Consider the following 22,386-nt stretch of genomic DNA (forward strand, 5'->3'; position numbering starts at 1 on the left):
TCTCAATGTCGCTTTTCATCAAACTTGGTGTGAAAGTACCAATCTTGAGCAACACACTCTACCATCGCTATTTTATGTAATTTTCTCTCACTCCTGAGATAGGCGCTCTTCAAGTTTACGATGACCCGATTAATCCAGTTTTGGGAAAGGTCACATTTCCAGTACACTACAAAAACGTCGCCCTAGTCAGGTTCATGTTCTACGTCGCCTTGTGGGGTTAAACCTTCCAGATAGGTTTGACTTCAAACTTGCAGATCCCACCAAAGCATACATTTATGTGATCAATGACACAAGCTATATATGTTAGTATCCTTCCTTATTTACCAGATTTGGGGGTATTAAGGGGTACTGTCGTACTCCATCTTGTCAATACATCAATTCTGCCAGTTTTGCAAAATTTGAGATGGTTGACATTTGCAACTCATGCCGAAATGACACAGGAGCTGAAATGCCTGGAAGCAGATGCTATAAATGAACAAATTGACTCATTACCATCGATATAGAACTAATCACTGTACAACGTAAAAATGGCAAACTTGGACTATGCGTCGACCTTAAGGTGGTCAATAAAGCAATCATTCCAGCCAAGCATTTACTTCCTACGATGCAAGAGCCATCAGCATCAGTTCATGACGCCACAGTGTTCACAAAGCAACAATGAACATAAGAACATAGTAGGAGCAGGAGTAGGCCATTCAGCCCTTCAAGCCCATTCCAACATTTAATGAGATCATGGCTGATTTTGTACTTCAACACTATTTTCCTGCACTGTCCCTGTATCCCTTGATGTTCTTAATATGTAGAAATCTATCGATTTCTGCCTTCAACATACTGAATGACTGAGGCACCATAGCCTCTGGGGCAGAGAATTCCAAAAATTCACCACCCTCTGAGTGAAGAAATACCTCCTCATCTCAGTCCTAAATGGCCTGCCTCTTATTCTAAGGCTGTGTCTCCTGGTTCTAGACCCCTCAGTCAAGGGAAACATCCTCCCTGCATCTACCCTGTTGAGCCTTTAAAAATGTTGAACGTTTGAATGAGATCACCTCTCAGTCATCTAGACCCCAGAGAATTAAGGCCCAGTCTATTTAATCTTTCCTCATAGGACAATCCCTCCATCCCAGGAATTAGTCTGGTGAACCTTTGTTGCACTCCTATGGCAAGTATATCTTTCCTTGGGTAAGGAGACCAAAACTGCACACACTACTCCAGGTGTGGTCTCACCATGGCTCTATTTATCTACAAGCTATCCCCAGATACCACTTGCAGAACAAAGCAGATATCTTTAGCTTTTGTTACTCACAAAGGTGTGTTTCAGTACCACAGAATTCCCTATAGATTAAGTTCAGCACCTAGTGCATTTCAGAAGATTGTATCTTCAGTCCTGTTGGATGCTGAGGGGATGTCAACCTACTTGATGACGTGTTGTCCATGGAACAGACATCGCAGAACACGGTCAGTGATTATCAGCGGTGCTCATTCAACTCAAACAACACAATTTAATGCTCAATGGAGACAAGTGCACATTTGTGGTATCCAAAACTGACTTTCTAGAGTGTGGAGTAAAGCCTACACACAAGACCAAAGCCCCTCATGCACTTCTGACCCCATCTAACATGAAGGAGTTGGCTTCATTCCTCAGCCTACCAACTTATAATCACAAATTCTTTCCTAAGTGTGCAGAGATCGTGGAGGCCCTTCAGAAGCTACTGCGCAAAGATGCACAATGGAAATGGACAATCGCACAGCCAACAGCATTTGGCACATTAAAGGTGACGATAGCATTTCTGCAGCCATCGCAAATTTCAACCCACGTGAGGAAATATATGTTACAATCGATAGGTCAGGAAATGTGGTTGGAGCTGTACTCTCACAGCACGATGAAGGAAGCGTCCATTGTCGGAAACTGAATGCAAATACTCTACTGGAGAGCAGGAAGTACTAGCCTGAATCTACCTTTGTGAACATTAGCACATATATCTCTACAGGAGAAAGTTCACTCGCTGCATTGAACTCCGAGCGCTGACTACATTGTTAGCTACGTCAGGATCTGGTCAGTGACCTCTACATGTCTACAGATGGCCAGATTGTCTTCAACTTTGAGGTGGAGTATCTCGCAACTGAGTTAATCATGCTGAACCACAGCTTCAAGTTTGTAGCTCTCAGCCTAGTCTTCAGAGACCTTCATATCTCAAATACTATTTCTGTATTTAGAGAAATGAACCAGTAGAACTCTAAGAAATGACTTGATGTACATATGTTTATTGTTTAGGATGGTTTAATTTGGAATCAGGTCTCTGGTTTTACAAGGGGGAAAAGATGTAGTGTTCAATCGTTCAGTGTTTGATTATGTGTGTTTATTCTCTGTTCTGTTAAGACCGGGATGGGAAGAGTGCGTAAATTATCAAGCCCCACTACTCTGCACGCTGTACCATTAATTTAAATGTTTAATTTTCTCACTGAAATGGCCAATTGTGTACCTGTACCTCTAGTACCCAGAAGAAAAGAAACTCTAACCAGGCTTCTTTCAAAAACTCAATGAGTAATTTATTTTAAAACAAAACTCCTTTTAACAAGTTGCAAGTACTGGTTAACACACAGAAGCATAACTATCTATCTCTTCCTAAAGAATTCCCCAAGCACACACAGACAAACAAAGGACAAACAGATAGAGTCTCTCTGCAGAGGTAGGCTTTGGAGGATGGGTATTATAAAATAAAGAATAAAGTCTGCAGGGTCTCAGTGCTGTTGGCTTGGAGTTCCCTCATGTGAAGACAAGCCGCTGGTCCTGGTGGTTGCCTGGCAGTTCTCACCACTGGTCTCAGCTTTGCAGGTCCAAATGCAGACCAGTTACACTCAGTTGAGGGTTCTCTGGCTACAGGTTGATAGCCGCACACAATTTTAGGCAAGGTAGAGAGACGGAGCCAGTCAAGCCTTCTTTTCTTGGCTTGTTCTCCAACAAAACTGCCTTCAAAACAAGCAGGTTCACAACTTAAGTGTTTTTTCCTCTCTCCCATGTGATTGCCTTTTTGTCTCCCAGCTTCATTAATTAAAGTTCTTTAACACAAACACAAACAAACAACTACTACTACAAGTACCATAAAGGTCAGATGATTTAATGGAAGAGGCCTGCTTGTTTACAGTTCTAAGGTGAACTTAGGACCTCCTTTTAAAAACAAGTCCAGGTTAGCATCCATATGTCCAGATCAGGCCAAATCCTTCCATTTTGTAAAAGAAAACTTCAGTCTTGAGAGATATGATTCTAACATGCCTCCGCCCTTAAGAGATGAGACACCATTTCCAAGTGTACAGAAAAAAAATGTACCATCTATAAGAGAATCAAACATACACTCATTCAGCCTTTCGCTCCTTATACAGAATCTGTTCCATTTTCTGATTTTCTTGCTTTCCAGGCAATTATAAATAATTTACATTCTTGACAATGCATCAGGAGTTATATTATCTTTTCCAGCAATATGAACAATCTTCATGTTATAAGGTTGTATTAGTAAGCTCCATCAGAACAGTCTGTCATTCTGAGTGTTAAATTTTTCCACCAAGACCAAAGGGTTACGGTCAGTATATACTAATGTTTCTTTACAGCCATGACAGATATATTCCTCAAAATACCTAAGAGCCACTAACAATCCCAGGGTTTCCTTTTCTATAGTAGACTATCTCTTTTGATGCTGATTAATTTTTTTTAGAAAAGTACCCCCCCACCCCCCCCAGCTTCTCTATACCTGATTCACCTTCTTGCAATAAGACTGTGCCCACCCCCAAGTCACTAACATCGATTACCAGCTTGACGGGTTTAGTGAAATTAGGGGTGACTAATGCTGGTTCAGTAGTTAGAATCACTTTCAGCTTCTCACAAGCTGCCTGGCACTCTCTTGACCGCCTTTGCTTTCTTTTGCAATAAATCCATTAGTGGGACTGCGATTGTGCTGAAGTTTGGCACAGATTTACGATATAGAAACCACACATCCCTAAAAATCTCACGATTTCCTGTTTACTTTAGGGACAGGGAATTCCATCAAAGCCTGCACCTTCGCTGTTCTTGGTAAGACTTGTCTCTGCCCTGCAATATACCCTAAATAAGTTACCAGTGCTTTCACAAACTCACCTTTTGCAAGAGTTATTACTAGATCTGCCAAGTGTAATTGTTTAAATAAAGCTTCCAGTTGTTTTGAGTGGTCTTTCCATGTGTTGCTATAAACCATTACACTGCCCAAGTAAACCACACAGTTAGGAACATTAGTGACCCCCTGAATCATTATTCTTTGGAAAGTGGCTGGATCTTTTTTTTTAGTTCAAACGGCATCACTCAACATCGATATAGTCCATTTGGCGCGACAAAATCCGATATATTCCTTAGAACGTGATGTTAAAAGTACTTGCCAGTATCTTAGTAAGGAACGTGGCACTGCCAACCCTGTCAATACAATCTTCTAGATGAGGGATAGGGCAAGAGTCTGTTTTTGTTACCGCATTAACCTTTCTAATAATCTATGCAGAATCTGGTTGAGCCATCAGGTTTAGGCACTAACACTACTGGAGAACACCAGCTGCTTTGACTAGGCTCAATTAGATGATTTTCTAACACATACTGAATTTCTGCTCTCACGTCTGCTATTTCTCTGGATTTAACTGAAAAGGATGTTGCTTTATAGGAGAAAATTCCCCTACGTCCAAATCATGCGCAGCTAAAGTTTATCCCTACAGATCCCTTTAAATTCTGTAAGTAACTTCACTAGCTCCTACCTCTAAGTATGAACTATGTTATCTAACTGTCCTAATATTTCAGTGATAGCTAACCGATAGCAGGAGGTTCAATTTGTGAACTAAGTTTCCTTCGACCTCACTCTCACTGTTTCTTTCCTCCTCCATTATGCTTACAACCTGACATGCTCTTTCCCATCTTCCTCCCTACGATGATATTGTTTTAACATATTGATATGACACAGCTGTTTCTTTTTTCCTACGAGCTGGTGTATTTATCAAATAATTTACTTTACCAACCCTCTTAATTACTTTGTATGGACCACTGAACCGTGCGTTCAGAGGATCCCCCTGTAATTGCAATAACACTAACACACCATCCCGTGGTTGTAATGTTCGGGCCACCGCTTGCTTCTCTGCCCATTCTTTCATCTTTGTTTGAGAAACTTTAAGATGTTCTTGAGCCACTTTGCAGGCTCCCGTGAGCTGCTTCTGGAACACGGACACATAATGTAACATAGAGGATCCATCCTTCTCTCCTAAAAACTTTTCTTTGATTAATTTCAGAGGACCTCTTATCTCACGTCCGTCAATTAGTTCAAACGGGCTAAAACCAGTAGTTTCATTTGGTGAATTTTGGGTAGCCAATAAAAGAAAATCCAGTCCTTTGTCCCAGTCATGGGGATAATCATGACAATATGCTTTAATCATTGTTTTGAGAGTTTGATGGTACCTCTCTAAAACTCCTGGTGTTTGTGAATGGTATGCTGTGGCCTTTAACTGTTTTATGCCCAAACTACTCATGTTCTGAAAAATTTTAGACATAAAATTGGACTCTTGATCCAACTGGACCTCTACAAGTGATCCATATCGAGTAAAAAATTGGATTAACTTCTCTACCACTACTTTAACCATAATGGTCCTTAAAGGGATGTCCTCTGGAAATAGAGTGGTCATATCCATAATAGTAAGGATACACTGGTGTCCCGCTTTCATTTTTGGTAATGGTCCCACACAGTCCACTAACACCCTACTGAATGGTTCCTCAAAAACTGGTATGGGAATTAAGGGTGCGGGTTTGATTGCATGCTGTGGTTTTCCCACCATCTGGCACATGTGGCACATTTAAAAAACTGCACCACATCCTTATGAAGAGCCGGCCAGTAAAACGGCTGGTTCATCCGCGCTTGGGTTTTCCGTATCCCTGCATATCCTGCCATTGGAATTTCATGTGTTATCCATAATACCTCTTTACGATATTTGGGCTGTACCACTACCTGATGAACAACCAACCACTTCCTCACTAGAATCCCATTTCTAATATAATAACATTCTGGAACTGCCTTAGTCTCAGCTTCAGTTTGGGCTGATTGTGCTGTCTCACTTAACTCTGGATCAGCTTGTTGAGCCTCAACTAGAGAAGGTTTGTTAAACATCCCTTTCGGATTATCTAAGTCTTTAAAGAAAGTTTGAACCAGCCAAGTACCTGTCTGGGGTATCACTTTGACCTTTGCTGATGGACTTTGCTTGGGTCATCACACACGAAGGAAAAATTCCTGGAACCTTTTTTTCATTCATTCATGGGGCATGGGTATCACTGGCTAGGCCAGCATTTATTGCCCATCCCTAATTACCCTCATTCAGAGGGCATTTAAGAGTCGACCACATTGCTGTGGGTCTGGAGTCACATGTAGGCCAGACCAGCTAAGGACAGCAAATTTCCTTCCCTAAAGGAGTCTTTAATCTCACTTGGGCTTTCTGTAGTTATGGGAGCAGCAAATGCCTTCACTCCAGCTAATTCATTTCCCAGGTGTAAATCAACTCCACCTATGGGTAACTGCTGAACAACCCCTACCGCCACTTTCCCAGACATTAGGTCACACTCCAAGTGCACCCAGTACAAAGGTACACGGGGATATACCGTCCAGTAATACCATTGACTAAAACTTTGGCTTTTAATGCACCCTCTGGTGGAAAGGTTATGCCTTTCCCCATCAAAAGTATTTGAGTGGCTCCTGTATCTCCAGGTATGATTGTAGGTTTAGCTGTCTCATTTGAGGGATAGAGGGTTACTTTTCCCCTCGACAAAAATTCTTTATAACTTTCATGTATCTCCTTCACCTCTCCTGAACTCACAACAATGTCCACACTCGGTTTCACAGCTGCGGTTAGCTTGATCTGTTGTACTTTCAGTCAGAGCTCCTTTTCCTGAATCACCCTTACGTACCCCAATAAGTCCCATGAATTTCCTAAGCAACTTCCAGCAATCAGCACGAACATGTCCCACCTTGTTACAATGGAAGCACTTAGGCCATCGAATCTCACTTCCACCCTCAGCACCTTTCTTTCTGGCCTGAGGAGGTGTTTCAGGGGTATTCCCAGCAGTCCCTTCTCTTCCCTGGCTACTTGCCTTCCTTTCACCTTCCCACCTTCTATCTTTCTCGGGTTTGTGGGGGTGATGGAAAAAGGGTTTAGATGTATGGACCAGGTCATAATTGTCAGCCATCTCCGCTGCCTGTCCAGCCATGTTAACCCTCTGGTCTTCAACATTGCTTCTAACTACTGGAGGAAGTGGATTTTTAAATTCTTCCAAGAGAATTATTTCTCTAAGAGATTTATACGTTGTCTTTACCTTTCATGCCCTTATCCAATGATCAAAATTACTCTGCTTTACCCCCTCAAACTCAATATAGGTCTGTCCAGGCTGCTTCCTTATATTCTGAAATTTCTGCCTGTATACCTCAGGCATTAACTCATATGCATTAAGAATAGCCTTTTTTTTACTGCATCACAATCCACAGAAACGTCGTCTGAAAGTGAAGAATAAACCTTGTGATCTCTACCCACCAATCTACTCTGTAAGAGCAATGTCCAGATTTTGTTTGGCCACTTCATTTGCCTAGTTACCTTTTCAAGCGAAATAAAGAATGCCTCTACGTCCCTTTCCTCAAACTTTGGAAGAGCTTGTACAGACTTAAGACATCTCACCACTGGGCTTTGGCCTGAAGGTGGTGGTTTCACCATCAGAACCTTCCTCAGCATCTTGAGGTCCAGCCTTTTAAGCCTGTATTCCCTTTCTCGTTCCTTCTCTCTCTTGTTTGCCTCTCTTTCTTCATCCTTCTCCCTTGCCTGAAATTCCAGTTCCAGCTCCTAAATGCTCTTTCTCTTTCATTTTCCTTTACTTTTTCTTTTGCCACTAGCCTTTTCAATTCCAGTTTTCTTTCACCTCCAATTCAAGCTTTTCCACTTGCAACTGAATCTTAGTCAATTCAATTGACTCAACCCCTGGAGAACGTGGTCTCTCTGGTAACCCTTCCAGTTTTAAATGCTGTGCTTATTATCTCAACTAGGTCTGCTTTCCCCGCCCCCCCACGGGTAATTGTAATTCAAGCTTATCTGCCAATTCCGTTGGCTTACTCTTGGTTACAAGCAGGTTCTCAGCTTAAGTTTTTTTTCCTCTCTCCCATGTGATTTCCTTTTTATCTCCCAGCTTCATTAATTAAAGTGCTCTGCAGTTCAACACAAACAAACAACTCCTTCTCAAGTACCATATATGTCAAGTGGTTTCTTGGAAGAGGCCTGTTTGTTAACAGTTCCAAGATGCACTTTTGACCTCCTTTTAAAAATAAATTCCCAGGGTAACATCCACATGTCCAGATCATGCCAAACCCTTCCATTTTGTAAAAGAAAACTTCAGTCTTAAGAGATATGGTTCTAACAGTTCTCACTGTGTGATTTGTTAAGCCTGGGCGTGGTTACTTAGGAGGGAGAGAGAGAAAGACTGAACTGAGGCTAGCTGCTATAAGCACGGGAGCAGACATTTTAAAGCATTGTAAAGTACAACTCCTACATACATAGGAACTGGTGTATAATCTTTGCATATCTCCAAGGCATAAAATGCAGCAAGAGGGGGAAACTATTTCCCCTGGGAAGAAAATTAAGGATCAGGCAACATAATCTTAAAACTAGAACTAAGCCATTTTGGAGGTAAATTGAGATGTCCTTCTCACAGAAAGGGTGGTGCAAATCTGGAAATCTCTCTCAAAAGGCTGTAGATTCTGGAATAATTGGGGCTTTCAAGATTCAGATCAAACTATATATGAGATAAGGAAGGGTATCAAGGGATATGGAGCTGAGTCAGATAAGGTTTGCATGTCATTTTAGTTTGTCATACACTTCAAACACTGGTGGAGAGCAGTGGTTTTAATACTATGGATGAAGTATTCCTTTCTATAACACCAATTTGCTATCTGATTATTCCCTTTACAAGTTAATGTGACAGCAACTATCTCCATAATACCAAAAACACAAATTTGAACTTCTTAAAAAAAATGATATATTCTAAATCCTATTATCAAGTAGGAAGATGCTGTCATCTCTTTGTGATGAGCTAGATGTATCAAGGTATCAGCCTACAGCTTTCCTTGCAAAAGACAAATATCACAAAATGTAAAAGCTTAATGATTGCCTTCCTGATACTGGGCATGTCCAAGCAGCCAACGCAAATGATTTTCAACAGCTGCTTAATCACTTCTTTTATGTGACATTAAATAATGCAGCATCCAGAATGCAATAAGAATACTGCAGAAATGTCACCCTCCTGCCTTTAACTGAATCCATTATACCAAGCCAATATGTCCAATGGAAATAATATTGTAATCATCACAACCTAACAAAGAACAGCGAGGTGAGGCCCAAGGCAATCAATAAGAATCTATTATTGTATTGTTGGAACAAACAATATCTTAAGATTTTCACAAAACAAAACACCCCACTGTACTCTACAAGAAAAGTGGAAGACACTGAGTAGGAAATAGAGAGCAAGTCAGTGGAACTGACTGAAGGCAGTGAAAGAGGTGGGCTTTTGAGGAGGGGGAGAAAAGTAGCAGGGCAAGGACTAGAGAACAGAAATGTGGAGATGGAGCCACTGCAGGCTCTGTTACCAATGGTAGAGGGATGAGTGGATGAGTGAATGAGTAAGCGAGTGACAGAAGATCAGACACCTGAGTTGGGAATCAGAGAAGGAGATTAATGAAGAAGACTGGACAATGCTCTGGAGGGATATGAATGAGATTTTTAAATTTGATGCACGAGAAGGTCAAGAATCAGTGAAGGCCCAGGGTAATGGATATGTGTACAATAACTAATGGGCTGCAGAGATCTGCATGAGTGAAATAGAACTATGGAGGCATTGTAGAAATTGAGTCTTTGGGTGAATATAAATTAATATTCAGAACTTAGAGAATCAGGGCAGAAACTAATCATGGCTGCCATTCTGAATATGTAGCAGGTCTCACACCAAACTCACAATGCAGGAGCAAACACTGTTCACACTCAACATCACAGCTTTCACTTCAGCCCACCTGGAGTCAAGTTAAATGCAAAGACTGGCTGCATTCATTCCGTAATTATTGCACACCGGTACCGGCAGTAAAGCAGTGCACTAACACATTGAAGACAATACAAAGCAGCTGTTAAAAAAGTGCTCCAAATCATTGAGAGAATTAAAGTCTCTTGGATCATTTAATCAACACGGGCAACTTAATTTTTCCAAATCAATAAATTGCTAAGAAAAAGCGATTAGTGCAAACTTATTCCATAACCTCTTCTATAAATCAAGCACATAACAGGCGTGAGTGAGCAAATCTCAACTTCTCACTGGAGGGAGAGCATGTTTGGTTATTTCTGAATTATGTCAGTTCCTTTGGTCAGAAGTGCTACAGCGAAATGACCATCAAGATAAGAGGCGAAGAACTAGCCTTAAGATGTCAGCTCAAACTACCACACAAAATAGGGAACCCTTGAATCATTTTTACCTGCAAATCCCACCACTTCTGATTGCAAAAATCCCCCATCCCTTCCCCTCTTACTAAGATCATTCAATTTTATGCACTCTGGGGAAGAGGTAAGTTACTCATTTTACTTCTAAAATTAAAATAATAGTAATGCTTTGTAAAAATTATCATTTCAATGATATCAAATATTATATTACCAATCTTACCATTAAGGAGCTGGATATAGGAGCTGGATGCTGTAGGTGAAATTTGTTTAGCAGAAGGGAGAGTGAAGTGCTGGTGGAATTGTTAACATGGATGGACATCGCCAGACTGTAACCATAACCCTACATTTCTGCTAAGCTGGGTGTTCGCAAGTGGATCCTGGTGAACCAGGTGATGTTTCAATACATGATTCTCTCCTTTCTACAGTGGAGCTGAGTGTGTGAAAGGGTTTATATCTAAATTTAATGGCACAGATCTTTCCGTCCCTTGGGGGCTCAAATCCTGGCGGCACCCCAGAAGATGCGCAAGGACTGCACGGGAATTGCCTGGGAAGTTTAAACTTCCAACGGCCAACAACCTGTGCCTGGAACCATCTGAAATTCCGATTGAAACTGGAGACTTCGGATGGTTACAAATCTCTCAGCAGAATAGCTAACCAGGAAAAGTGAGAAGGGTTAAAACCATTTTGAACTCCTGGGTAACTATGGTACTGACCAACACCACTGCACCTGCCACCACCACCACCGCCACCACCACCACACCACCCACCCCACACCCCCCACCCCCCCAACCAACCACACTCCCCGACTAGCCACCCACCCCAGCGACTACCCCCCAACCTCTGACTATACCCCCAATCATGTCCCCCCAACCACCTGACCCCAACTCCCTACCTCTGACCTATCCAAACTGCTTAACTTTCACATTTATCTTCTCTCCTATCAAAGTGGCTGGGACCTTTAGACTTACTGGCTTATGGCTGCTATTGCGGTAACAATGGGGCCTGGCTTCCCCTCCCCTAATGCTGCTGCACTGCCTAGGAGCAGCTACACCCCGCATTTCTCAGCAGGCCGGCGTTGGAAGTCCAGGTGAGAAATGTGCAGCTCCAGCAGGGTAAGTAAAGAGGAGCAGAGTGGAAATCTGATGGTGATTAGCTGTCCACGCAGGTTCTGGGCTAATATTAATGCTCTCTTAATATGGTCTTGTCCACTACACTGTGATTGGTGTGCACTGCAGTATTTTTTATTCATTTATGGGCTGTGGGCATGACTTGGCTAGGCCAGCATTTATTGCCCATCCCTAATTGCCTTTGAGAAAGTGGTGATGAGCTACCTCCTTGAACTGCTGCAGTCCAAGTTTCAATTAAGCTAAAATTCATATTAAACCAAGACCATCAACATCCTCCCTTGTTCAAATTTATTGATCGGGTTTCCTTACTGACAAAATCTCCAGACTATATCCCGTGATGTAAGGTTGGTGCCAAGGTGCAGCTTCTTGTCATAGTGTATTTACTGCTATTACTGACACAATGCAACACACACGCTGAGTCAGTGAAACAAAACACTATTTCTCATTTCACTGGTAAGAAATAGACACAATGGGAATATAATTTAAAATGAAGTCATAATTTCAGCGTGACAAAACTGACGGTACAAACCAGTAAAAGGCAAGTTCGGGAATGATGTCAGGAAGCACTTTCTCAAACAGAGTGATTAATGCCTGGAATGGGTGCAGGATGGATTACCCTAGGTAGAAACTCTGGAATTATTCAATATGCAGTTAGATACTGCAATGGTACAACAGTGGGAATGAGGAGCCAGGTAAACTAAATGGCCTCTCTCTTATCTTTGAAATATCAAGTCTTTTCAGGGATGTGCTGCCTTGAACAATCTAACTTCAGATTTCTTCAGCAACATATGCAATAAAGTAGGTTGAATATGGACTGATCTTGCCCGACAGCTAACTGCAGCTAACCTTAAAAATACCAAGAAACCAGGTATTGTCTTAACAATGTTTCTCTCCATTCATTGTGAGTTCACGATTTCCCATGGTATTTTTACACAACTTTTTGTTGTGTAACTGCAGTCCACACACAGCCGGTCCTGTGAACTCAGTCACGCTACTTTCTTACATCAATGCCAACATGCAATTTAGCAATAACAGGATAAATAAATGTGCTACACTTGATGGAGTTAAATTCAGATCCAGCACTGACACACTGATCAGCAATAGCAGAATTCACAGTCAATCAGAAAATATGTATTGCACCAAACCCAGCAGCGTAAACTGCATCCAAAACACCATTTAATTTGAAGGAAGTGTCCATGGTGAATTGCATAAAAAATAATCCATTAACTGAGAATCTACCATTTGGGTCAAGTTTTAGGATTCAGTGCTCACTTCCCAGTCCCTCCATAACCAGCCAGTGAAAAGTAGCAATTGGATGGAGGGAAGGAAGGAAAGTTAAGGGAGATGTTCGCCAGTTGCTCTCTTGTGGCTCATTTGATACTGGGGGAAGTCTGTTCAGGCACGTGTGTAAGTAACTGGAAAAATGCTTCCACGGTTATATTAAATGAATGAAGGCATTTAAAAATAAACAATAAAACCCTTCTTCCGAGTTATTAACTTGAATGCGATTCGGCAATCTCTTCGGCAAAACAGAGTAAAAAGCAGGTTTTAGTGTGACGTGTGCAGTAAATCCAGCTGGCTCTGAACGGATTTGGGATTTGAACACTCAAGACAGACACACTGGCATTGGTGTTTACTGTCAGAAACCTCACACACGCGGCTCTTCCTGCTCGGAAACTGTCTCTGGAGCAACCCCTCCCTGTGGCAGGCCTCAAGAGGCAAATTTGGAAACAGTGTTCAGCATCAGAGTGGAAATGTCCGAAGGCTTCCACCCAGGCTGCACATTGGTTCCCCCACCACCCACCCCCCCAGAGGCCAGCAGTGAATAATCCGCTCTGTCAATCTGCAGCCACTACCTCTCTCATTCGTTATCAAACAGCGCCGACCACTGGCAAGCACTGGGCACTGGCCCACACTGGAAGGATGGCGAGACTCAGAAAAAAAACAAGCAAAAAGTCTCCATCCAGGTGTTAGTTTGGGAAGGTTTGTGGATCCGTTTCAGTGGGTCAGGAGAACGAGGGGTGAGGCAATTTAAAAGCCGCTGAGTTGGGGTAAGGTGAAGAGGGCAAATGGGTATTTGGGGTTCAATTTTATTTTTTTTAATCCACTTACCTTCCTGCACCGTCTGAAAGGGATTATTCGCCTCAACGAATTTGATGGAATATGTTATTTTTTCGCTCTGTAAGATGTCATCATTGAGACTGAGGTCAGAGACGGCCAGCTGGAAAACCTCATCGTCCTTTGCTGCACTCTCCTCAAAAATTGCACCTGGGTGAGGGAGACAAAAGTTGGGGGGAAGAGAGAGAGTTTAACTAAAAGCAAGTTCGACAGCTTCATATTTATTACAGCCTTTGTTCAGTAGGAATTAAAACAGTTTAAGTAAAAGAATGCAAGCGAGGCGGTGGAGGGAGTGGGGGAATCCCCAAAGCCTGAAACTATTGTTGAGAGTCATTTCAGCACCAAGGAGCTGTCCATCGACCGGGGTCCTGCAAGTAACAAACCCCCGAGCACAGAGAGTGTCCCTCAGCCGCTCCCTGGTAGAAAGTTAAGAGCCAAACAATGCAATATTGCACAAATATCACTGAAGATCAGCATTAGCGCATCAAGTGGTTAGTACGGGGACTGATGCAATTTTCATTAAACGTATGAAGAATCACTCAAGGCGGCGGTCCCATGTGCGAGATTATTTAGAAACCCTTTGAAAGCGCAGGACACTCGGTTTGATCATGTTCCATTGAAGACCCACTCCCTTGAGTTTTATTTTTTTCCCAGTTTAATGTCAGTGAGAATCCCTACCGACCAAAAGATTAGCGTTTCCTAGAAACCGCCTGATAGGAACACATTTAATGGACGAATAAAATAGTTGTCAGGTGATATCACTTTTTATTAATATAAGGATTACAAAGAATTATAGACCAGGGCAGCTGTTGCCAATGCAACCTTTTACAGTATAACTGGTTATATCAGGTCCTGTACAGTCCAAGCCTGTAGGGTTAGCTGGTGCACTACCCAGGCCTGTGTAGCCGGGCCCCGTGTAGTCTAGGCCACATATAAGAACATCAGAAATAGGAATTCGGCCCCCCTAGCCTGCTCCACCTTTCAATAAGATCATGGCTGATCTTGTGTTTGGAATTCCACATTTCTCTCTACCCGGATAATTTTTGATTCCCTTGTACAGGGTCTTCTGATGCCCACAACAGAGTCTCGCACAGTCCAGGTCTGTGCATCAAGCTCCTGTACAGTCCAGGTCTGCGCATCAAGCTCCTGTACAGTCCAGGTCTGCGCATCAAGCTCCTGTACAGTCCAGGTCTGCGCATCAAGCTCCTGTACAGTCCAGGTCTGCGCATCAAGCTCCTGTACAGTCCAGGTCTGCGCATCAAGCTCCTGTACAGTCCAGGTCTGCGCATCAAGCTCCTGTACAGACCAGGTCTGCGCATCAAGCTCCTGTACAGTCCAGGTCTGCGCATCAAGCTCCTGTACAGTCCAGGTCTGCGCATCAAGCTCCTGTACAGTCCAGGTCTGCGCAGCAAGCTCCTGTACAGTCCAGGTCTGCGCATCAAGCTCCTGTACAGTCCAGGTCTGCGCATCAAGATCCTGTACAAACCAGGTCTGCGCAGCAAGCTCCTGTACAGTCCAGGTCTGCGCAGCAAACTCCTGTACAGACCAGGTCTGCGCAGCAAGCTCCTGTACAGACCAGGTCTGCACATCAAGCTCCTGTACAGTCCAGGTCTGCGCAGCAAACTCCTGTACAGACCAGGTCTGCGCAGCAAACTCCTGTACAGACCAGGTCTGCGCAGCAAGCTCCTGTACAGTCCAGGTCTGCGCAGCAAACTCCGGTACAGACCAGGTCTGCGCAGCAAGCTCCTGTACAGTCCAGGGCTGCATAACAAACGTTCGGTACAGCCCAGGTCTATATCGCACAGGCCTGTACAATACATAGAATGAATCATTGAATGGTTACAGCACAGGAGACGGCCATTCGTCCCATCGTGTTCGTGCTGGACTTCTGAAGGAGCAATTCACCAAATTGCCACTCCTCGGCCTGGTCACTTTGCAAATGTTTCCCTCTTTTCAGGTGTGATCCCAAAAGCACCAAAATTGTAACTTTGAACTAAAGAGATAGTAAAACGCACAGTTAGTACAAGATAGTTATTAAGGGAGTTAATTCGACAACTAGATGCTAGAGATGGGGTTTATGTGTTTCTATATTAGTTCAGTCTCGGTAATCTTCATTCACGGGGCTATAAGAGGAAGCCGGACAGGGTCGCGGTATCTAAGGTGCCTCATCCATATGGGGCCGGTGTGTTTTATTGTTATAATTGAAGGAGTCAACCTTCACTTACAAGTGAAATAGATCAATCGGCGCTGTACATCTGCGCTGTGTCTGATCGCTTGTGTACCAGTTGTCGCTGGTAATATTTTAAAAAATCGTTTAGTGTAAAATGGAAATAGTGAAGTGTTTTTATTGCCGTCCTTTCTCTTTTCATTCAGACGCGGGCGGGTAAAGTGGGGAATTCGGGAACAATGAAAAGCAGTTTCCAGCCTCAACTCCACATCGGCCTGTCTGCCGCCTGCCACAACCTGCCCTCCAAAGCCCAGGCTGCCCACAGCGTACAGGTGTCTGCCTGGCTGTCTGTCTGTCTGTCTGCCCGTCTCCCCGGCAAAGCCAGGCGCTGGGAGAGAGCGACCACGGCTCAGCCACCCGCAGTCCAGCAGCTGGATGTGCAAAGTAGTTGCTCTTCAACCATTACCCGCCTCCTCCCCAAGCCTTGTGTCTCCCACCCTCCGTCTCCCCGAGGCCCCTGGATTGTGTGGCCAGGGGTGAGACACTGTCCGGTGTCTGCAGCCGGCAATGACCACCCCTCGGAACTGCTGCTCCTGAGCGGCTCAGTGCAAACCTCACCCCCCACCCCAACACCCTGTAAATCACTGGGCTCAGAGCTACTGCTACAGGTCGCTTCACCCAGCCCTGCCTGTGGACCAGGAGCAACAGAGGGCCGCCACCTCCGCTTAGTACAGGGATTTGGGGCAGGGGGGACTGAGCCTGGGGCAAGGGGAGGTGGTGGGGAGGGTTATTGATGGGGCTGAGCCTGGGGCAAGGGGAGGTGGGGGGTATTGATGGGGCTGAGCCTGGGGCAAGGGGAGGTGGGGGGTATTGATGGGGCTGAGCCTGGGGCAAGGGGAGGTGGGGGGTATTGATGGGGCTGAGCCTGGGGCAAGGGGAGGTGGGGGGGTATTGATGGGGCTGAGCCTGGGGCAAGGGGAGGTGGGTGGGGAGGGGGGTATTGATGGGGCTGAGCCTGGGGCAAGGGGAGGTGGTGGGGGGGGGTATTGATGGGGCTGAGCCTGGGGCAGGAGGAGGTGAGGGGGGGGGTATTGATGGGGCTGAGCCTGGGGCAGGAGGAGGTGAGGGGGGGGGTATTGATGGGGCTGAGCCTGGGGCAAAGAGGGGGGGGGTATTGATGGGGCTGAGCCTGGGGCAAGGGGAGGTGGGGGGGGGAGGGGGGTATTGATGGGGCTGAGCCTGGGGCAAAGAGGTGGGGGGGGGTATTGATGGGGCTGAGCCTGGGGCAAAGAGGGGGGGGTATTGATGGGGCTGAGCCTGGGGCAAGGGGATCAGTTGAAAGTTTGGATGTTGTATTTCAGGGTGTCCAGGGCTCTGTTCCCCTCTCGCCGCCCGGCCGGAGTCCTGACTGCGGGTCAGTGAGACTCAGATCCGAGCGAAGGAGACGGGGCTGGAGCGGGAAAGTTTGCGGGGGGGCGGGGGGGGAGGGTGGGGGTTTATCTTTGATTCGGGGCCAAGGCGGGGGGGGTGGGGGGGGAGTGGGGGAAGGAAGGTTACATCCCAATACAGACCGGCCGCTGCAGCCAGGGTTTGGCTGTCACTCGCTCCGGATCAATTGCTGAGGGTTTAGCGGGATTCGAGGTTTCACTCTGAGCCTGTTCGGCATCAGGATGGAGCAGACACTCCCTGGACCGAGTCCCCCGGAGCCCGCACACTCTTTATCAATTCATTCAAAACAGAGACATCGCTTCTCCTCCGGCCGGTTCTTACCGATGTGAATGATGGAATCTGCTCGCACTAATTCGCTGCCAAAAATCCAAGGGAAGACGGTTAAGAAGCAAAGCGGTAGAACTCCCATGTTTTCCTTTGAGCATCAGCCGGCTCCGGGCAACTCCTTAACCTCCCACCCTCCCCCCCCCAGGCACACACACAGCCGCACACACTGTAACTGCGACCATTAATAACCACAAGCAAACAGGCTGGGGGACAGGAGGGCGAGATGAAAAGCCGAGGAGCGCGGAGCCAGCGCTGCCCGCCACAGGATCACAGACAGAACAGGCAAATTGCGGAGGTGTCCCTGCGCCACGTGATTGCAGAGTGTGTGTGTGTGTGTGTGTGAGAGAGAGAGAGAGAGACTGTGTGAGAGACAGAGAGGGAGAGAGAGAGAGAGACTGTGTGAGACACAGAGAGGGAGGGAGAGAGAGACTGTGTGTGAGACAGAGAGGGAGAGGGAGACTGTGTGAGAGACAGAGAGGGAGGGAGAGAGAGACTGTGTGTGAGACAGAGAGGGAGAGGGAGACTGTGAGAGACAGAGAGGGAGGGAGAGAGAGACTGTGTGAGAGACAGAGAGGGAGAGAGAGAGAGAGATTGTGTGAGAGACAGAGAGGGAGAGAGAGAGGGAGAGAGAGACTGTGTGAGAGACAGAGAGGGAGAGAGAGAGAGAGAGAGACTGTGTGAGAGACAGAGAGGGAGGGAGAGAGAGAGGGAGAGACTATGTGTGAGACACAGAGGGAGGGAGAGTGTGTGAGACAGAGAGGGAGGGAGAGACTGTGTGTGTGTGTGAGAGAGAGAGGGAGAGACTGTGTGTGAGACAGAGAGGGAGGGAGAGAGAGAGGGAGAGACTATGTGTGAGACACAGAGGGAGGGAGAGAGAGAGACTGTGTGTGAGACAGAGGGAGGGAGAGAGAGAGGGAGAGACTATGTGTGAGACACAGAGGGAGGGAGAGACTGTGTGTGAGACAGAGAGGGAGGGAGAGAGAGGGAGAGACTGTGTGTGTGAGAGAGAGGGAGAGACTGTATGTGAGACAGTGAGGGAGGGAGAGAGAGGGAGAGACTGTGTGAGACAGAGAAGGAGGGAGAGAGAGGGAGACAGACTTTGTGTGAGACAGAGAGAGAGGGAGAGACTCTGTGTGAGACAGAGAGGGAGGGAGAGAAAGGGAGAGACTGTGTGTGAGACAGAGAGGGGGGGAGAGAGAGGGAGAAACTGTGTGTGAGACAGAGAGGGAGGGAGGGAGAGGGAGAGAGACTTTGTGTGAGACGGAGAGGGAGGGAGGGAGAGGAAGAGACTGTGTGTGAGACAGAGAGGGAGGGAGGGAGAGAGAGGGAGAGACTGTGTGTGAGACAGAGAGGGAGTGAGAGAGAGGGAGAGACTGTGGGAGACAGAAAGAGAGGGAGAGAGAGACTGTGTGTGAGACAGGGAGAGGGAGACTGTGTGTGAGACAGAGAGGGAGAAAGGGAGAGACTGTGTGTGAGACAGAGAGAGAGCGAGAGAGAGACTGTGTGTGAGACAGGGAGAGAGACTGTGTGTGAGACAGCGAGGGAAGGAGGGAGAAAGAGAGACTGTGTGTGAGACAGAGAGGGAGAGAGAGACTGTGAAACAGAGAGGGAGAGAGACTTTGTGTGAGACAGAGAGAGGGAGGGAGGGAGAGAGAGAGAGACTGTGTGTGAGACAGAGGGGGAGGGAGGGAGAGAGAGACTGTGTGTGAATCAGAGAGAGGGGGAGAGAGACTGTGTGTGAGACAGAAAGAGAGGGAGAGAGAGATTGTGTGTGAGACAGAGAGAGAGGGAGACCGTGTGAGACAGTGAGGGAGAGGGAGAGACTGTGTGTGAGACAGAGAGGGAGAGAGAGACTGTGTGAGACAGAGAGGGAGAGAGAGAGACTGTGTGTGAGACAGAGAGGGAGAGAGAGACTGTGTGTGTGTGAGAGAGAGAGATTGTGTGTGAGAGAGGGAGGCTAAGAGAGAGAGAAAGGAGGCTGTGTGTGTGAGAGAGAGGGAGACTGTGTGTGTGTGAGAGAGAGAGAGGAGGCTGTGAGAGAGAGAGAGAGGGAGACAGTGTGTGTGTGAGAGAGAGAGATTGTGTGTGAGAGAGGGAGGCTAAGAGAGAGAGAAAGGAGGCTGTGTGTGTGAGAGAGAGGGAGACTGTGTGTGTGTGAGAGAGAGAGAGGAGGCTGTGAGAGAGAGAGAGAGGGAGACAGTGTGTGTGTGAGAGAGAGAGAGGGGGAGTGTGTGTGTGAGAGAGAGAGGGATTGTGTGTGAGCGAGAGAGAGGGAGTGTGTGTGTGAGAGAGAGACAGAATGTGTGTGTGGGAGAGAGATTGTGTGTGAGAGAGAGAGGAGAGACCTGTGAGAGAGAGAGAGATAGGGAGAGAGGGAGACTGTGTGTGAGAGAGAGAAAGAGACAGAGTGCGTTTATGTGTGTGAGAGAGAGGGAAACAGAATGTATGTGTGTGTATGAGAGAGAAAGGGAGAGGGTGTGTGTGTGAGAGAGGGAGAGGGAGACACTGTGTGTGTGAGAGAGAGAGAGTGTGTGTGTGTGTGTGTGTGAGAGAGAGAGAGAGGGAGTGTGATTGTTTGTGAGAGAAAGAGGGAGTGTGTATGTGAGAAAGTGAGGAAGAGTGTGTGTGAAAGAGAGAGAGGGAGACAGAATGTGTGTGAGAGAGACTGTCAGAGAGAGAGTGAGAGGGAGAGACTGTGTGACAGGGAGAGACTGTGTGTGAGAGAGAGAAAGAGTGACTGTATATGAGAAAGAGTGTCTGTGTGCGTGTTTGTCTGTGTCTGTATGTGTTTGGCTGTGTGTGTCAGTGTGTGTGTGTCTGTCTGTTTGTGTGTATGCTCAACAAACACAGAGATGGAGACAGATTAACGGCCAGGAGATTGGAGCAGAGAGAAGGACTGAGAGAGTGAGAGACAATGAAGACAGTGAGACACAGTCTGCCTGATGTGGGGAATTTGCAGCGATTGACAATCCAGCAACTTCATTTCACGTCAGGTTTCTCCGGGGAAACCCTCGAGCAGTGTGTGCGCCCAGGGAGCGAAGGCTTTTCCCCAGCTCTCTCCCTCTCCGGGAGCGGGGGACTTGCAAACGCTCTGGTTCAGGGAGAAAAAGTGTTGGAAGCGGAGGACAAAAGGTGGATGGCGAAGAAGCGGCGGGACCTGGGTATCTGCGCGCTCCCGTTTGTGGTTTAAACCTGTGGCACATCGTTTCTGTCGGAGGCGTTTGTGAAGCGGCTGCTGGTGGTCTCGGAAGTTTGATTTACAACAGAAAACGTCTGAGGACAGAGCTGGAAATGCAGTTGTCAACTCGATGCTGAAACGATTGCCATCTGTGTGTCTCAGGCTCAGTTCGCTTTGTGCATGGATGAGGGGTGATGGAGGATGGAGTGTGTGTGTCTGTGAGTGTGTATGTCCCTGTATCTGTCTGAGCGAATCATCAGTGTGTCTGTGATAGGAGTTTGTAATTGTGTGACAGGGGTGGCTGTCTGAGAATGCCTGTGACATCTGTACAGCAACTGGATCAGTTTTTAAAATCAAATTTCAAAGCAAAGCGTTTAAGAGCTAAACACAGAATCTGGGGTGTCTGATAGGAGGGAGAAGGCAGAAGGTGTGACACACAAATCTACAAGGAATGCAGTCAGAGTTGGAGGATTTTCTTGAACTGAGAAGTTTATAAATGTTATTTAATAACCAGATGTCTGGCGGCTGACCGAGGCTGGGTTAGAAAGTTAGAAGCTGAAGACCTACATCTTTACCGAAAGTTATCTGTATAATCTACTGGAGATGTCATGGAGATTCCAGGGTTAATAACCTGTCAAATTCCTGGCTTGGGTGGGGTGGGGGGGTGCGCTGGAGTAATATTGGCCGGGTAACCTTTGTAGATAAAGGAGAGAGAGAGCCATTCTCCGGAGGCCGCTCCCTCTGCCTATTCTCCCTGTTCATTCGGTTTTGGAAATCGGGAACTATTTTAAGCCTCAGGGAGCAAAGGGCAAAGACAGAAAGGAACGGGGGGTGGGTGGGGGGTTGGGGGAGGTGGGGGGAGGACGTTCTGACCTTGGGAATTTTAACCCAGTGTTGCAGGGGGTGTGAGTGCCATTGAGTTGCTGAGAGACGCCGCGTTTCGGGAGGTTTCCTGACACTTTCCGGGTGACAGAATCCAACAGGAATAAAGTGAGAAGGCGCTTTGGGGAAAAGGGGCAACCAGGGGAGGGAGTTGGAACAAAAACAATGAACTGCTGGAGAAACTCAGCAGCTCTGACAGCATCTGTGGCGAGGAAGACAAGAGTTGACGTTTCGAGTCCGGATGACTCTCCTTCAGGGGAGAGTTGTACTGAATGGGCAACTTTCCCCCGTTGAGTCTGTTCTGCAAGGATATTTATCCCACACATTCAGCCTGAACTCTCCAAAGAAAAATTCAGGAGCATTTCGGGGCTTGAAATGTGTGCGAGACACATCCCGGCCGGAGGGGGAAAAAAAATATCCGTTCTGATAACTGGGACCCTGCAATAATCCGGCCGGATTACAATTTCAGGATTTGAGTGGGCACATAAGAATGGAGGTCCTTTTGCGTTGGATGAGGCGTGCACATGATACAGTGAAAGGGGCACAGCGGGCCAGGCTAATGCTGGAGTAACTCTTTCGAGTTATCAACAGATCGCATGTAACTCTTTCGAGTACATTCACAGTTCTTGGTTTTC

General features: G+C 46.3%; 1 protein-coding gene across 1 annotated transcript in view; it reads right to left on the minus strand.

Annotated features, from left to right (window-relative positions):
* LOC144668716 (glutamate receptor ionotropic, delta-1-like) overlaps nt 1-17,960 on the minus strand; it is a 621,802-nt gene extending 603,842 nt beyond the window's left edge. Inside the window, exons 1-2 of the mRNA XM_078531049.1 lie at nt 17,686-17,960; nt 13,743-13,898 (exon numbers count right to left, since the gene is read on the minus strand). Coding sequence (XP_078387175.1) covers nt 13,743-13,898; nt 17,686-17,773 — 244 coding nt within the window. The 5' untranslated portion in view covers nt 17,774-17,960. The remainder of the gene's footprint in view (nt 1-13,742; nt 13,899-17,685) is intronic.
* Between the last annotated feature and the right edge of the window lie 4,426 nt (nt 17,961-22,386).

The sequence above is a fragment of the Cetorhinus maximus genome, chromosome 27, assembly GCF_964194155.1.
Source record: "Cetorhinus maximus chromosome 27, sCetMax3.hap1.1, whole genome shotgun sequence".
In the NCBI taxonomy this organism is placed as follows: Eukaryota; Metazoa; Chordata; class Chondrichthyes; order Lamniformes; family Cetorhinidae; genus Cetorhinus; species Cetorhinus maximus.